Below are 17,492 nucleotides of genomic sequence, written 5' to 3'. Positions count from 1 at the left end.
ATTGAAAATATTCACATTCATTTTGTGCCTGAGAGCAAGTCTTCTTGAGACTTCCGTTTCATTTGTATAACTCTCCTTCAAACCAGATAACAAAAAGACAATGTCTCTAGGGAAAAAAAAACCCACATTATAATCTAAGAAATTGGATGCACATGAAACCAAATACAATACTGTTTTACTATTTGCTACATGATAATTGTTCCAAATTATTGGTGTTCTGTGTCTAGTGGAAACACTTCATATCATAAGCACAAGCAATTACGAGGAGAACAGACTTTGTGGTATGTTCTCAGTCCTAGCACTGAGCTCGTCCAAAAAAGCAGTACCTTTAAGTTTAAAACACACAGTAGGCAATCAGATCCTTCACCTAGCCCAGATAAGTCATTCAAAATAATAATCAGTCCAAATTGCTCTCATGGCAATCCCAGATCAAAAGGCATTTTTAAGTTGAAGATTTTTAAAGACAATGAAAGTACTTGATAGCAAACTGAAAGTTGCTATTTCTGCCCACCACTCCTGATTTCATCAGTGTTTTAAAATTCACAGCTTCTTATTTAGACATACATCTCCAGAAACTGCAGCTGGATATACTGAATTAGTCCCAAAGTGAATTCCAGTACCTACAAATGTTCAGCATTTCACAAATACAAAGCACTTAGGGACTTGGTTGGTTTTGCCTTCAGACTTTTCAACAACATAATAAACATTTATATAGATCAGCAATCACCATATGTCACTGATTCCATTTTACACAATAATCTCCATCTTTCATGGCCTTGACTGACATTTGGTACCAACTTAGAGAATTATCATGGGAATCTGTGGCTCCAGAATGCTGGCCACCTTAGTGATGACACTGCCGTAGCACCTCAACCAAAGCAAACTGGAGGACCCTCTGAAGGGGAGACACTTATGGTGGCGCTAAATTAAGGCGTGTAGTATATGTCACTAACATATGAGTGAGTAACTAGCTAACTAACATATGTCACTAACATATGAGTAACTAACTAACTAACTTCCTGATAAGGAGCTTTTCATCCAAGAATGTCACGATGAAAATTTTGAAGGATAGAAACTTCCCAACGGGCAACAAACAAAAAGTATATGAACGACAAAGGTCCAACTTCAAAACTACAGAGAGGTGGCAACCTGAGAAACAGGGGGGAAAAAAAAGTTTTTAAAGGAAAACAGTGACTAAGAAATGGAAAACTGCAAAGAATTTTACTAAAAATAACTGGAAGAAAAGTTGTTAAGACTATACATACACTCCTCACATTAAGAGTGTTTAATAAGATATTAAAATAAATATTTGCAGCACAATGTTGTAAGCCTTGTCCATTTGACTAGATGGGCCAGCATTAATAGTCTTGTAAGTCAAAAAAAAAAAAAAAAAAAACCAACAACAGACACCACAACTCTGAATCATCAGAAATTGGCTATGGCTCATGACACAAGATCAGTTCAAAGTGCACCCCCCACTGCCACGAACAGAAGCTCAGAACGTGACCCGGGCAGAAGCTCTGCCTTTGGCTGTCACGTGCTCAGCGGCTGCTCATGTGAAAGACACAGAAATGCTTTGTATTCCAAAGCCAAAATTGTCTTTTTGTTGATGCTGGATAAGGCTGTCTCTTCTTTCCATTGCTTCCTTTTCCTCAAATCTCTTGTGCACTCATACCTTACTGTCTCCTAGATTGAATAGCCTCCACTAATTAAGTTTTCCACCCCATCTGCTCTAAATGACAAAGGATTGCACATCACCATTAAACTATCACTATTATACCTCAGCATATACACCCTGGGGAAATCAGACATTTCAGAGGCATCTTTTCAATTTAACAAACCAAAGAGTTTAAAATAGCATTGGCTTATCCCTATTCCTTTTGGGAAGCTTTTATTCAACTCTCCTCTATTATAAGGGACAGGAGGGAAAGGTGATTTCATCACCTCCCACCCATCAAAGGTAATGTAAATATTTGTTACTGCTCAAAGCCAAAGCTCAGATCAACTAACATGCAACATGGTAACTCATGCCCAAACTGAGAGGAATACAGAAATTACAGTACCTGACATGGAAGAGATGTGAAACAAGTAACATTTCTCCTCAGTCACACATATTTGGATTAGAGCTACTTTTGCCATTTTTCCTTTAGTATAGGACGGTGGCCATTCAATATCAAATCCAACAGCAGCCCCATCAGCTAAACTCCCCCTGAAAAGAGATCGACATTTTGCACATTTAGCTGCCCTCCCATCAGCGCTTAAGATACCAGACTTTAGTCATAAATAAAGAGGTTTGTATCTTTGCAGTATATTCTTCCTTTCACAGGTATGGCACACAGAAATGACTTCATGATGGTTTTCAGCATACAACCTTGTATAGCAGGTTGAATTGTTGCTTCTCCAAAAAGCTGCATAAAACCTGTCGAACCAGCTTGATTTCTGACAGTACTACATAAAATAACCATACCGAAAATGAGAAGGAAGAGTTTATTTTCCCTTTGAAAGTTTGCTTTTTATTTATCCTGCTGCACTGAAAATTTCAGAATTGAATAATTACCCAGAAAGATGAGCTGTGCTATCAAAAAACAAAATAGTGTGTTAGCATCATGAATTAGGATTTCTTCAAACATCCTTTCCCCATTGTGTGTGTTCACAGTTCACACATGCTCTTGATTTAATTTAGTTCCCATTTCCCAGTTAAGTCATGGAAAATCAAGGAACTATACATATCACCTACAATAGAGCTGCGTCAGAGCTTGCACTGCATGACTTCATTTAAAGCAAGCGCAGGGTTTAACCACAGCATCTCCAGGAAAAGTCCAAATGCAAAACTACGAGCACACAGCACCACACACAGATGTATTCTGAAAAGTCTCCTCCCTGTAGATGAGTGAGGGATACCCCTGACAGGGATAACTGGTTGTCAGGAGCAATAGCTGCCCTTTGCACTTGCTGCCACTGTGCTTTGCCAGCCGAAACAGGATAGTCATTATGACCAGAGATTTTCTCTGGCTGACCTCTGGGACACAAAAGGCACAATCTCAGCCAGTAGAAGCAGACAGAGAGAAGAGCCAAGTCCTTTTCAGAAAGGGAGGGGGGAAAAAAAAGAAAAGAAAAAAAAAGAACAACAAAACAGAAGAGCCGTTACCCGATATCTTCAGAAAGAAGGGAACAGTCGCTGGCATCGTAGCTGTAAACAACAGAGCCGCAGAACTCTAGGAAGGGCAGCCCGTCCTCCAGAAGACTCCTGTGAATATTAAGCTTCTGCAGAAAAATATTTGGAAGAAGGTCTGTTTTAGGCCACAAAACAGAGGCATCAGCACTGCAACCATTATATATGATGTCAAAGTCATATCCCAGCAATTCTGGGACTCATCACTGCAAAACCACACTCCACATGCAAGGCTACTACCACTAGCAATGGGCTAATGCTTCCTATCAAAAACTTTGGGTTGACTCCTCGATTTATTTGTTAAACTCCACATACTTGAGACTGAAAGCACGGACTGAATTTGCCCCTCAGCTGACCCTTTTTGGATTATTCCAGCCAAATGGATTCAAATCATTTTTAAAACAAACTTGGGGAGAGGAAAAAAAAAAAAAAAAAGCACAATTTTGATGGTGTTAAAAAAACCTCAGCACTACTTGAAATGCAGTAGCACCTTCCCAGCTCAGAAATTTGTCAAGCAGCAGCCTTTGAAGGTCATTGTGAAATTCATTTAGATTCAATCAGGCTATAAGCCTGAAGCCCCTCCATTCAGAGCACAAATTCAGCTGAAAGCAGAACCTCACATGTCCAACTATCCCCAAAATAAACTGCACTGCTCTGCGAGAATAAAATTGAGGTATTCCCAATTCTCAGCCAAATCATTTGCCATCTTCTGGGTACTCAGCTCTGCAACACCATTCACGCTCTTTTTAGACCACGTTTTGCAAAGAAGAAGAGAGGTTAGAAGCAGCAAAGAGCTACGACGTCTGTGGATAAGCTGCTGTTAGAAAGAACCCTGTTTCCTTGGTCCCATGCATCTGCCAACACATTTCACTATATACATGATACTGCCAGCTAGAAGTCTGTTGTGCAGTAAAATCCACAGTTTTAAAATGACAGGCAGTATTTAAACAGACTAACTCTGTCAACTGAGTTCTTGTTTACAGTTTTAAAGCTTAAGCATGCAGGAAAATGTGACATTGAACTTTCCAGTCGATGCTGATTCTTCTCGGGGGTCTAATTACCCAACAGAGATGGACTTGGGAACTTATTCCAACTCTAAAACACCTGCAATATCTTGAAATACTCACCTGCCCACAGAACCTGCATGTTGATAACAAACATGCAGAGAGCTAAGATGACAGCAGTAAATCTTAATAAGTAACATTTATCATATTCTAGTTAAAGATCAGAAAAAAGCCTGTCAAGCAAAAGCAGGCTCCTTGCATAAAACTGTTTATTAGCACAGCTTCAGAAGTGATCAACAGCCTAGAAGAGGGAGATTCTGAAACCAAAAGCAAAGATATTGACTATTTCAGGTTTACACAAAGAATCCTTTCCTTAATGCTTCTTAAGAACTTACAGATTTGCCTTTAATGGAAGTTTTATACTTAAACTGCTCAAACTGATGACCGGACAAGTCATAGAAATAAACTGTTCAGAAGTGCCTAAGGGTAATTATTGGCTGCAAACATCCCAACATGAGAAATCGAGAGGCCCAGTTCTAACTACATAGGTACAGGCCAATGTTGTTTTACTGTGCACCTTAAAACAGACTACGTATTTTTCCTTAATGTGACGGCATACCTTTTTATCAGCCAGAATTTCCTCTTGGTTCTGTGCAAGCATCCACTGAGGATATTTATTCTGCAGAGCAGTAGTTAGCAAATCCATTTCATTCATTTTCTCACATGTCTGTTACTTTTCTTCATAAGAGAACAAAAAATTCAAAGAGTCTGTAATTTGTACAGAGACAACTTATAACTCTTTCAATTTTTAGGCTGGAAAAAAAAAATCTAGGATCACACTGCAACCTTAAACACCCTGTGAACAAGGAAGGAGATCTACAGAGCTCCCGCACTAACCCATGGAAATGCATTACACGATACAGAAGTAAATGGGAATCAAACAAATTAAAACAAAGAGAGAAGTCTCTGAAAGCCCCACGGAGGGAAGAAGATTCGGTTTCGTTTCACTCAGAGCACCAGCCCAGATGCACAGCCCTACCCACTGCCACCTCTGCTCAACACAACCGTTCGGAACATATGAACCTCCCCTGGGGCAGATGGATTTGCAGCTTTCTGCCACAGGGACCCACTACTCACTTAACAGCACCATTAACTGGCACCTTCGGTTACAGCAGTGCACTGGAAGAGCACACACCCTGAAGATGCCAGTTTCACCCCAAAAGCTCGGCCCCCTTGCACTGCCAGGAAACCTCCTTTCCGGCGCCCAGCCATTACCTGACCCCAACCGTAACGAGTGAGAAACATGAACCTGCCCCGCGGCCTCGCAGCTGCCCCCGGAGCGGCTCCTCGCTTGCTCTTCTACACACCGGGCCCCGCAGCCGGGCGAGCCGGGACCCCCCCCACTTCGGACCTGGGGCCGACACCCGAGGCGGGGGTGGACCCGCGAGCCCCCGGGGCAGCGGAGCGCGGCGCAACCACCACGACGAGCCCTGCAGGACCCGCCGCAGCGGGAGCCCTTCTGCCGCCCCCGCGCCGCGCACCGCGCATGGCGGGCGGGCGTCACGGCGCGCGCTTAGTGCGTCACGAGCGAGCCCCGCCCCGCCCCGCTCACCGGCCGGGCAGTCTCGCCGAGCCTCGGCAGCGGGAGGTTACCCGAGGTGACGCGCATGCGCGACGGGGCGGTGGCGGCCCTTTGGCCGCGGGGCATTGTGGGCACTGTAGTCCCGGGGCCGGGCAGGCGAGACGGCGGCGCCCTCCGCGCTGCTGCTGCCGCCGCCGCCGCCGCCGTCCTCGGGCGGGCGGCGAGGAGCGGGCGCAGCCGCGGGGCGCCGGGGGGCCGCGCCTGCCCGGCGCTCTGCGCGGCGGGGGGCGGCGGGGCTGCCGGCTGCGGCGGCGGCTGAAGGGCACCGGCGGCGATGGGCGCTGCGGGGTGAGCGAGCGGCGCGGGGAGCGGCGGCGGCGCCGCGGGGCAGCCCCGGCGCCGGGAAGGACACGGCGGCTCGCGGCGAGCGCAGCGCGCGGCCGCGGTGCCGCGAGGAGGGCGCTCCGGGCGGGGAAGGCCGCAGGGTCACGCGCGGGGCGGGGGTCGCGGGATCCCCGGGGCACGGCGGGAAGCGGCCCCGCAGGCGGGAGCCCCGGCGGCGCGGGGGGACGCGGCGCCGGGAGGACGTGGCGGCGGCGGCGGCGGGCGCTGCTCCCGCGGGAGCGGGCAGGGCCGGGCCGGGCCGGGCCGCGCGGGGGGCGCCGGGGGTCGCGGCGGGCGCCGGCCACGTCCCCGCGCAGCTGCGGCGCCGGGCAGGCCCCGGTGCTGATGCTGCCCCCGTGTCTCTGCTGTGTGTTACCTCCAGCTGATCGGTAAAGATGGAAAGAGGGAGAGGAGGAGGAGGAGGAGGAAGGAACCTGGGCAGCTCGGGCCTGCACAGGAGCGTTTACTCACAGCCCCAGCAGCAGTACCACTACGCAGCCTCCTCGCAGGGGGGCTGCATGGAGATCCAGGAGCTGGCCTCCAAGAGGGTGGACATCCAGAAGAAGCGCTTTTACCTGGACGTGAAGCAGAGCTCCCGCGGGCGCTTCCTGAAGATAGCGGAGGTCTGGATCGGAAGAGGCCGGCAAGACAACATCAGGAAGAGCAAGCTGACGCTCTCGCTGTCCGTGGCCGCGGAGCTGAAGGAGTGTCTGGGCGACTTCATCGAGCACTACGCGCACCTGGGCCTCAAGGGCAGCCACGGCCACCGGCCGGAGCACAGCAATGGCAAAGAGCAGCCGCCGCGGCGGCGGCAGCCCCAGCCGCCCCAGCCGCCGCCGCCTTCGCCGCCGGTGTCGCTGGGCTCGGAGGAGCAGCCGCACAGCGTCCTCAAGACGGAGTACATCGAGCGGGACAACAGGAAGTACTACCTGGATCTGAAGGAGAACCAGCGGGGGCGCTTCCTGCGCATTAGGCAAACCATGAGTCGAGGACCTGGCATGATCGGCTACTTCGGCCACAGTTTGGGGCAGGAGCAGACTATCGTCCTGCCGGCGCAGGGCATGATCGAGTTCAGGGATGCTCTGGTGCAGCTGATTGAAGAGTACGGCGACGGGGACATGGAGGAGCGCCGCGGCGGCGGCGGCGAGGAGCCCGCCGAGCTCCCCGAAGGCACCTCGTTCCGAGTGGACAACAAGCGGTTCTACTTTGATGTGGGATCCAACAGGTATGGCATTTTCCTGAAGGTAAGTGAGGTGAGGCCGCCGTACCGTAACACCATCACTGTTCCGTACAAAGCGTGGACAAGGTTTGGGGAGAATTTTATCAAGTATGAAGAAGAGATGAGGAGGATTTACAACAGCCATAAAGAAAAAAGAATGGATATCAGAGGGGACAGTGGCGAAGAGCAAGAGGGTCTCGAGTAGAGTGCATTGAACTGGCCATCTGGCAAAATTAAATAAAAAAAAAAAGGGAAAAAAAAAGCAGAAATTGGTGAGAGGGACTGATCTAAAGTAATTTGAAATTGCCCCCATTTTTTGTAAAAATCCTTTTTGGGTAGTTATTATTAACTCCAGAGTACATAATGTTGCAGGAGTCTTGTTATCATGTTAAATTACACTCAGACCATCTCTCTATTTCTTGCGAAATACCAACCTCCCAAGTCTGTATGAGTCAGCTGCATCAAGTGTGGAAGACTATGGAAGTACACATATCAGCACAAAAAAAGAATGACATTCTGACCTTTAAAGAGTCTAGATAAGGCTTGTGTTGCACTTCAATGTGATACAAAAGAACCTCACGCTGAAATGTATTGGTTTCTGCTTAAGCCAGATTTTCTGAGAATGAATTCTGTCTGTGCTTAGCCAAAAGGCATCTGCCAAACCAGTCAACTTCATGTTAACTGCTCATACATGTCTGAGGAGAGGTAGACGTTTTGAAATTAGCATGGTTACTGGGTTCGAAACAATATTCTCTGCAGGTAAAATCTTGATAACTGGTCAGACCTTTATAAATGCACTGGTAAAGGGTGGAAAACTTGTTATTTAATTTTGCGGTTTTGTGCTGACCAGATTACCCTGAGTATCCCACGATTATGGAGCTGTGGTTGCGTTCTAACCCTTCTGAATTAATAGCCACAAATATCAGCCCATTATTCATCTATGTGTTCTGCCCTTGCGAAGCTGGTGTTTTAATGCATTTCTCGAATTTTCAAAAGCTATTTTTGTAGTGGGGGTGTTATGGGTTCCAGCAAGCGGCCGTGAGGCAGGTGCCGAGTGATTGCGATTATTGAGATTCCTGGGTTCTCTCCCAAACGGGAGATTAATGCAGTTGTGATGTGAAAAGCGTGAGGAAAACGTGGGCATTTTTCTCCTCCTTCTGTGAGAAAGACCTTTGGGGGGTTTGGTGCACCATTTGATTTGCATAAAAATGCATCTCGATCATATTTCTCTGGAGTGCGTTTTCGGTGCCATGGTGTCTTTGTCACGTTGATTTCACAGATGTTGTTGTCCCAAGGTAATATCCATGTCCTACTCCCACCTTCTCCCCACCCTCTCAAAGCCAAGGCTCTGATCAACACCTGATATCTGATGGTGAAGTCTGCCAGTGTCTGTAACGTCAGGGTTACAGGTATCCCCTCTTGCAAAATAAATCCTCTGCTTGAGGGAAAATAGGTAGAATTACCTCTTTTGGAGGCTTGGAGAGAGTTTTCCCAAATTCTTTGGCATTTCTTCAGAGATAAATATGTACCATGGACTTTCTTGGCCATGTAGGGACCAGTTCTCTTTCTTCCAAAATCATTGGAAGAATGACCAAAATCCAGGTACTTTGAGTAAATGCATTGCCTACTTTAAAGGTTTTTTTTTCTTTTTTTACCAATACAAATTACTGTACCAAATCAGATACTTATAACCATGTGATTTTTTTTGAATTTATTTATTTATTTTTTACAGAGTGGCCTCGTGCGCATTGGACCAGCTGTTTTCTGATCCAACCATTACATGTTCTTTCTAATCAGCTTAGAATCAAATTTACCCCAAAACCAAACTGTTCTTGGCTCTTAGTTTGAACCCGCCTGCACGGCCACGTGAAATCCAAACGTGATTCTCTGCTACATCGTGAACCGCAACCAGAAAGGTTGGGTATGGGGGGCAGGAACTAAGAGGATAATCTGGATTTAAGTCTGCATTCTAAAAGTAGTCAATTTGTTTAACAAAAAAAAAAAAAGAAAAAAAATATAAGCTTGCACCAAAGTCACCAAAGAACCTTTAGGAAAATGTTACGGTTGTGACAGGAAGTAAGAAAGTTAATTTCACTGTTTTAGGTGATATCCCCTTTACGTGAAACCACTTTAAGCAGTTACCACAAACAAGGATTTGGCTTAATGTCAAAACTACCATCCATTTACGTGTAGGTTGGTCTTTCAGGTGCTTTTCAAATGATACTACAGATTTTTCATTCCACCACTTGAACTGCTAGTGGACCACAATGGCTCAGCTGGATGTTATAGGGGTCCTGGTTCATTTGGGCTTTTGGAGCTTTGGTCCCAGTGTTTTTTTTTTTTTTAGCGAGTCAAAAATAACACTAAAATGAGTTTGTGTCGTATCGTTGGTGTGAAACGAGTTTAGTGACTGAGCTGGCGATCCGCTGGCTGCTGCTGCCCGTCACAGTGCCTGGAGCAGAGGGCAGCTCAGCAGAGGTTCCAACCCACGGAGCTGTGAATGTACAAACGCCTCCCCCGTGCTTCCCTCCCCTCCAGCTTCAGCATCTTCCAGTCAAAACTAAGCTCCGATGTTGGAATGTGCCTAAGTTACATGTTTGTTGTGAGTGGTCGTGCATTCCATGTGCTGCTTTAGAGATAGGGAAGAAAATATTTGCTATGCGCAAGGTGATGGAAAAGGTATCTTTTCTTCACAGATTTAAAAAAGAAAAAGCAAAATGGCTTTCGTTATTGCTACCCGTTTGCCATTTTGACTAACTCAATGCAGTCTGGCTGCATCTTAGTGAAACTGAGATCTGCCTCTGCTTAAACCCTTTTTTTTTTTTTTAATATCCTTTTCCTGTGCTCATTAATTGGCCTTCTAATTGCATTAGGTTGTTGCAAATACGGACCAGGGAATGAGCGTCTGCTGCCGGTGGGCAGGGCTCAGTTCTGGTCCGCAGAAACTCTGTAGGATTAACTAATGCATTTACTCTTCCCCGAGCGGGTTGCACCTTAGTATCTGAAACTGCATCAAGATCTTCGAGCGAAACAGCCGACTGCCGATGGGTAAAGTGCAAGAGAACGGGTTTCCGCCGACGCGTAAAGCACTGGTGTTTGCAGATGTTGTCATTTGAGGATAATAACAGGCTCACTCAAAATGTAGCGATGCAAGGTTACGACGCCTAGATTTGGAAACGGGTCCCTCGTTATTTTTGGCAGTGCGGTTTCGGCTTTTGAGAGCAGCAATAACATCGGCTGCTTGTGTGCAGAAAGGCCCCGTGTAACGCTTAGGAGTGCTGAATTCCTAATGCATTTTAAATTTTCATGCTTTCTGCCCTAAAACTGCCATGTCCCTTAAACTTGAGAAAACACAAGCTTATTTGCACTAGAAAGAACGGCCAAAAACAATTCTAGGAGGACAGGGTGAAGAGCACCGGTCTGAACCTCTTTTTCCTTATTTTTTTTTTGTTTCTCATGAGGGAGTTTCACGTGGAAGGCCTCACCTCTGTTGCAAAATCGTATGGTCCGGGCAGAAAGTCTGTCAGTTCAATAATTAAATCCTGATGCACTTTATATTGTGTAAATAATAGGAGCACATTTCTGCCACTGGTCTGGTAGGGGGTGCTTCGGTAGCGTAGTCTAGGGGAGAAGTCGTCTCCTGCATGCGCTTGTCTGCTAGAGATCTCTGCTCGATCCAGATCCGCTCGTGTGTTAGGGAAGGGCAGGCACATCCGACCACGTCGCCGGGAGCCTGGGATCGATGTTGGCTTCCCGGGACCGCCGAGCGCCCGCAGCTCCGGGCGGTCTCGCGTGTCCTCGGGAGCTCCGTCCGTCGGGCCCCGCGTGTTTGCGTTGGGATTTCAGCGCGTGCTTCTGAGCTGTGATCCTCACCGAGCTGCGCCGGGCGCTCGGCGCTGCTTGGCTTTCGCCCCCCTTGGCACACGGAAGTTTATCCCAGCTCCGAGGGGCTGCGCGGGCTGCTCCGGCGCTACAAAGCGCCCGGAGCGTCCTGCGTGGTGACCTGCAAAAGAAGTTGGCAAAACCCTGCAGAGGGGCCCAGCCCGGGCTCTTCCAAAGCCCCAGCCTTGCCCTCGCCCTGCAGAGAGGCCTTTCTCAAGCAGCAAGGGGTAAGAACGCTGCCCCACAACACGGGTGCGTGTTTGGGGTACGTCTGCGCGGCGCGCGCGGCGCGTTTACCTAGGGAGGAGCTGCGGTGGGCTTGGTAGTCTGCTCTTTGTCATAAATGTTTTATATGTACTCAATATATAAAAATCCATATTTACATATAGGCATTAATATATTTACGTGTGTATATTGTACCTTGTAGTAGCTCATAGCAAGAGAATCTATTTATCGAGGGAACGCGGCCCAAAGGTGGGGCGTGAGAGGCGGTTTCTCCAGCTGCGAGTTTGGATGAACACGTTGTTTCCCCGGGACCTGTTTGCCTGGTGTTTCATCTTGACCCTTTTAAGATTTCTGCTTCTGAGTGCTTTCATCTGGCTTTCGGTGAAGGTGCAAGGGGAAAAAAAATGGCTGAAAAAAAGGGAAAATCACATATTTCAAGGCGGTGCTTGCTTGAACCAAGAGCCGTGCTTAACTAACAGCCTGCGCGTCCTGCAGGCCACGTTTTAAAATCCCCCAGGTCTGCAGACCTGTAGTAGAATATTCATACAATCCCAAACACATCGTTAGTGTCAGAAAACTGATCTTTATGCAAAAGAAAACTCAAGCAATTACCAAAATCAGTTTTGTCGTGCATTTTTTTTTACGCTCTGAACATCTTAGTCTGATTGCATCGTTTTTCTCCCCTACGCTAGTGACCTAAACTCATGGGTCAAAAAGTTGGTAGCACTTAGGAATCCTACTGCTCAGAGGAGTTACAGCCCTTTTATGCAAAATTGTAGTCACTTTTGTAGCAAAAAAGGTTTATTGTTGCGTGTTTTTGTTGTGGACATCTTGCACCTTCTGGAAAATGAAGTAATAAGCAGATTTTAGCTCAATTGTTGCTATTTGTATTGTACGTATGGACGTACAATGTATACAATAATTTTTAATGGAAAGCATGCCTTCCATTTAATTTCCTATGCTGTTTCCTTCAAAATTAAAATGGCTGATTATTTGTTGGGGTATCTAAAATGCACCTTTCCCCTCCTACCACTCCATTCCCTTATTTATCCAAATAAGACCATACTCAGTTTACAATATGTTATGATATGCTACTTCCATTTTACTCCTCTTCATGGATGAATTCAGCAGAAATCTTGGAAAGATCACAGAAAACACGGCTAAGGATTTAGCAGTTTGTGTGGATGTAATACTGAGATGTCCAATACCTGGACAAACATATTCCCATTTGCAAACACAAGTGAAGCTGAGGCCCAGCAGCTTTTGCTGAAACAAATCATGTTTCTGGAGCTAATCCTAGTGATGTGAAGACTTGCATCCCAGTGAGAAGCCAGTGCAATGTGTCTCGCACTGCTTTACATACAAAATTTCCCCTATACGCAGTCTCTTTTTCTTCCCTCAAAGTTTTTTTTTGCATGAGAGGGAAATACAGGGATTGTGGCCATTCCCTGGGATTTCCAGGGTAACCTGCTGGATGGGCCCTTTGGCAGCAGATTCCAATCAGTCTCCTTATCTAAGTGGATGCTGCAGCATCCACAGGTTATTTCAAGGTTGCTTTTTTGTTTGCATTTTGCTTTCCATAGTTATGCCTATAAGACATATTCTTTATTCAGCAATGGCTCTGTCTTATTTATACTATCAATGCTCTTCGTAGTCGTCTCTTTGGCTGACCCCGTTTTTGTTTCGTTTCTGCCTGGAGTCTTTATAACTTCCTTGCATAGTTGTAGCAACAAGCGAGTTTGTGCGTCTGGAGAAACAGGAGATTTATCTGTTACGCTTTTTCTTTTACTCTTTGTCGTCACGAAACGTGGGTTCTATGAACTTTCTTGGTTTCTCTGCAGTTCCTAAGTGCTTGTAGTTAATCCCCTCCTCTGCCAGGGCTGTGCAAGGGTGGCTGCTGCCCGGCTTCGTGGTAACTGTCTCGCCTAAGAACAGCTCGGTTCTGTAGTGGGAACAGGCAGAAGGCCCTGCGGGGGACAAGGTGCTTCGGGCCTCCGGCATTCTGGAGAAGCCGAAGCCAGATCTTTTACCACTATCTCTCTCCAAAGTGGGCAGAAGCTTTCAGAGGCTGATACCAACTTTTGGCGAGTCCCTTTGGTGCTAGTGGCCGTCATCGCAATAGAATTGCTCCCCCTAATATTTTGTCATGCCCCTGTTCAGTTCCCCTCTCATATTGTCATGGAGGCAACGATATTTATTCAATCCAGATTGATGGAATCTCCGGGTAACAAGCTGCCCCGTGATACATATAGGCAGCTCGAGCAGTTTGCACATGAATTACCCTAGCTGTAGTGGTATGTAGATCAAAATGCAAGCAGCATTGCAGCCAAAATGGTGTCTTTTTCAGTAAAATTCCAGCTGATAAAATACAGCAGATGTACATATCATAAGGTAGTGTTTCTTTGTGACATGTAAAACAATCCCAAGAGCGGCTGGATGGCGGGAAATTCGGCCGGATTTCAGTGGGGCAGGTTTCCCCTCTGACTCCTGAGTGAGTCACAGGCCAAGCAACGCATCTGTTTTACAGGCCCATTTTACAGGTCCTTTCTTGCACTTTCTTGTCTGGCTACACATCATCATGTTTGTGTTCGTCCATTAAGAAACTTTTTTTTTTTTTTTTCACTTTTTTGTTATCAAGGTGGAAGTCAGAGATGGCATTGACTCAAACTCGGTTTTCCAAAAACGCTCAGTTTTAGCACTTTGATATCATTTTGGCATCTCCACGGTTAATGCGATCAGGTTGTTCCTTCCACACGCCGAGGCATCGTTTTAAGTGTCAGCCCCAAACCTCGTTGGTCTTTTACTTATGTTAAACCCTGGGCTCTTGTACCGTACTCTGGGTTTCTTTTCTGGCCTTTTCTTGCTTGTTGTATGTGTCCGTGTTGTATGTGGAGGTCCTGGACAGGACCCGCTCGGATTCCCCTTCCTTCCTCTTTGACAGGCTACCTCTAAGTGCTTAAAGTGGCAAATGGGGATTGCTTTAGAAAGCAGCCACTTTAAACCCTTTGCAGAAAAATACTCTGTCTTTTAGACACCTCAGACCTACCCCGTGTGCTAGTAGTCAACAGGGAAGGAAAACACCTCCTGGGGTTTAGTTCTTGGTTAGAAACACGGCCAGTTAGATTGGTTCCTTCCACAGTGTGGAGCAAATTCCTTCTGTAGGCAGAAGGACTTTGTGTCTATCTGTTTCTTCACCATAATAATTTGCCATGGGTGGATTAATTTGGAAAACAAAAAAGATGGTTCTTCTTGTGAATTTCTGCCCAGCCCCACGAAGCACAGTGCTGATGTAACATCTATGAATTTATATATGTAAGTACATAAATTAGCATGAGAGGAGAGAAATATTTTATATATATATAAAATAACAATCTATCTCCTGTTTCCAGTAGGTCCTTCACTTTTGATACCTGACAATTTTCAAGTGCTGTCTGTTCCATTTGCTACGTGAGATGTGTCCAACGTGCCTGCCTGGCGCCCCGGGAGCTGTTTGGGGCTGCGGAATGGAGAGTGTTGTCCCTAGGGCGGCTGCTCTTTCTGTGCTGCAGGAAAGGGAAGGTATAGCCAAAGCCAGAGGGAATTAGAGGGGAAGAAGGGATGGCACCTGGCGGAAACAGCTTTCAGGAAACCGTGCCTGGCTTTGAAGAGCCGTTCGCATCAATGTTCACTTTGCACATGTCAAGACATCAAGACACTTTGCACATGTAGAGCCTGATGTTTTTTTCGACACACAAGTGCTGGTTCTCCCAAGGTCTGATCTGCAGAAGGGGTCGGTGTTGATGGCTGTTGAAAACTGCACTGTCAACATGCAACGTGCCGTGTAGGTGCAAGTGTTGGGGAAAACCTGTCAGCATCTCAAGCCAGGCCCTCCTGCTAATGGAGACTGCATAATTTTGCCTTTATTCTGCCTGTGCCTCTGCTCCCCGCCGATCAGATGGGGTGACAGATACCTCCCTACCTCACAGGGTTATGGTAACGATGAGCGTATTTGGCTTTGGAGTTTGTGAGGTGATCTGGTGCTGATCCGTACTGATAACCTCGAAAAGGAAAGCAAGCTGGTTGTTGAGGAACGTACTGAGTCGATAGTCGTGCAGCGTTTGGAAGGTACGCATAGGGTAAGCTATAAAATCTATATTTTTTTCCAACTTAAACAATTTGTCAAATCAGCTTGTCAAGTTCTCCAGTGATGGATATCCAGGGCCTGCTGCTAGATAATTTTCCTCCTATCGAACCCGCGTTTCACTTGGTGCCATCTGAGCCTTTTGCTCGTCGTCTTTCGGGCGCGTTCTGCGAGAGCAGGTCTGGAAACAGCTTGTCTCCTTCCTTCTTGCAGCCCTTCTGGATAATTCAAGACTGTTGTCAGGCCTCCCCTGCATCCTGTCGTACACAAATACAAAGTCTTCCACCAAGGATAATTTTTACCCCTTGTCTAGGTCTTATTGCTTCTTGTTGCTAGAGTTTTTATAATGAGTCCATCTTTCTGGAATCCAAAACTGGGGTTCGCTGCAATCGTAGCAGCTTTGAGCAGAAGGATTGCAAACAGTAAAAGGGCTTGTACACCCAGAAAAGCTGATTTTTCTTTTGCATCAGCACCTTATTGATTCATGCACAGTTTGTAACTGTGCCCTCTGAGGTCTTTCTGGTAGAACTGCTACCAAAACAGGCAATTTCCTCTCCATAGCCGTACAGATGTGACTTTTTTGTTTGTTTTCATACACGGTAAGGCAGCAGAGCACCATTGATGCCTCTGCTTATATCCAAATAGGACATTGGAGAATCAGTGCCATCAACAGGCATTCCTCTGCATTGACATTTCCTCCACCATGTTCACATGTTCTATGATTTATAGGGATTGTTTCAGTGCTCGTGCTCTTCCTGTCAGTAGCTCTCCTTGGTACGTCAGCCATGAGTGTCTGATGTAGAGGGAGAAGAGTGCTCTTGCAAATCAGCTTTTCCAAGTCCTTTTAAGGCAGAAGCTGGCCAAGATCTAACAAGCACAGGAGCTGTTCCTGCTTCCTCCAGAGAAGTTTTAGGCACCTTTTTATATTTCCTGGATGGGGAGATGTTCGCGTTACGCTGCACAGTGCCCGTTTCACGTGTGTCCCAGTGCAGCTGTGTGGCCATCTCTTCCCCAGCCCCGCTGCAGGCAGGACCCATTCAGTGACTGAACAGCTTTGGGGGTTTCTTTTTTCCGAGTCCCAGAAGCTTCAGCGCTGTGACAAGTTAATTGGATTTTCCTTAGTACCGTTTTTGTTGCGGGCTGATCCGGCAGCTCTGCGTGGACGGGGCCGTCACGGAGCTCCTCCGTCCTGCGCAGCTCGCAGCAGGCTCCAATCACTCGCACGTCCCAGCGCCGTCCAGCGGGGCCAGCGCCTCTCGTCTGTCTCAGTTCTTCTTTCTTTCATCCTCTCCCGGGGGGAAGGCTGAACGTGCCGGCGGAGTCCTGTAGTTTGAACATAAATGAGGTGTGCAGGCTGCTCGCCGCTGGTGTCGCGGAGGGTAAGCAGTGTGTGCCAGCCCCAGGGGCTGCCCGCGGCGGGAGCAGACCACGCGGCTCCTTCCCACGTGGCCACCGCGGCACTCAGGCTTCCACTGGGGGAAAACTTCCCGCTGCAACTCGAACCAGCTCAGAGCGACACGATAGGGCAGGATCCAGGGTTGCATTTTGTCCTTTGCTTTACTTTTTAACCAGCTCCCACGTAAAATAAATCTCCAGTCTGTTCCTCTTGGCCTGGTCTTCACTGATGTTTCTTTGAGCCCTGCAAGGTACAGCAATATCATTTTGTCCCCCAGTTTTCATGGGCCCTGAGGGAATTTTCAAGTCACGGTCTCATGTCATTTGATTGAGAACAGAACAAGCAGGAAGCTTTTAAAATGGCAAGTTGCAGCTCATGGTCAATCTGACATCATGTAAGAAGAGAAAAATCATTTCAGCTGAGCGTGCAGCAAATGCTGTAGTAGAACACCTAGCAGAAATTGCGTTGTGCTGCAGTGAGTAAGGATTCATGTATGGACATGGAAATA

The 17,492-nt window shown here is 47.0% G+C and overlaps 2 protein-coding genes across 2 annotated transcripts in view; one reads left to right on the top strand and one right to left on the bottom strand.

The window, feature by feature from the left end:
• Positions 1-4,939, bottom strand: part of WRN (WRN RecQ like helicase) — a 29,180-nt gene extending 24,241 nt beyond the window's left edge. The window contains exons 1-3 of the mRNA XM_088531571.1: positions 4,796-4,939; positions 3,149-3,264; positions 2,064-2,209 (exon numbers count right to left, since the gene is read on the bottom strand). Of these exons, the coding sequence (XP_088387697.1) occupies positions 2,064-2,209; positions 3,149-3,264; positions 4,796-4,891 (358 nt within the window). The 5' untranslated portion in view covers positions 4,892-4,939. The remainder of the gene's footprint in view (positions 1-2,063; positions 2,210-3,148; positions 3,265-4,795) is intronic.
• A 1,585-nt stretch (positions 4,940-6,524) lies between these two features.
• On the top strand, positions 6,525-7,950 carry PURG (purine rich element binding protein G). The gene has a single exon (XM_088531570.1). It carries the CDS (start codon positions 6,538-6,540, stop codon positions 7,564-7,566), a length of 1,029 nt encoding a protein of 342 aa, XP_088387696.1. The 5' UTR covers positions 6,525-6,537; the 3' UTR covers positions 7,567-7,950.
• Positions 7,951-17,492: the final 9,542 nt, after the last annotated feature.

This window comes from Tinamus guttatus, unplaced genomic scaffold, assembly GCF_059628265.1.
Source record: "Tinamus guttatus ecotype Peru unplaced genomic scaffold, ASM5962826v1 Tinamus_guttatus_pri_ptg000423l, whole genome shotgun sequence".
NCBI lineage: Eukaryota > Metazoa > Chordata > Aves > Tinamiformes > Tinamidae > Tinamus > Tinamus guttatus.
Note: the sequence above shows the minus strand (reverse complement) of the source record. Positions and strands in the feature narration are given on the sequence as shown.

What these genes read in the sequence shown, in the direction of transcription:
- PURG (XM_088531570.1), top strand. Translation starts at nt 6,538, where the DNA reads ATGGAAAGAGGGAGAGGAGGAGGAGGAGGAGGAAGGAACCTGGGCAGC.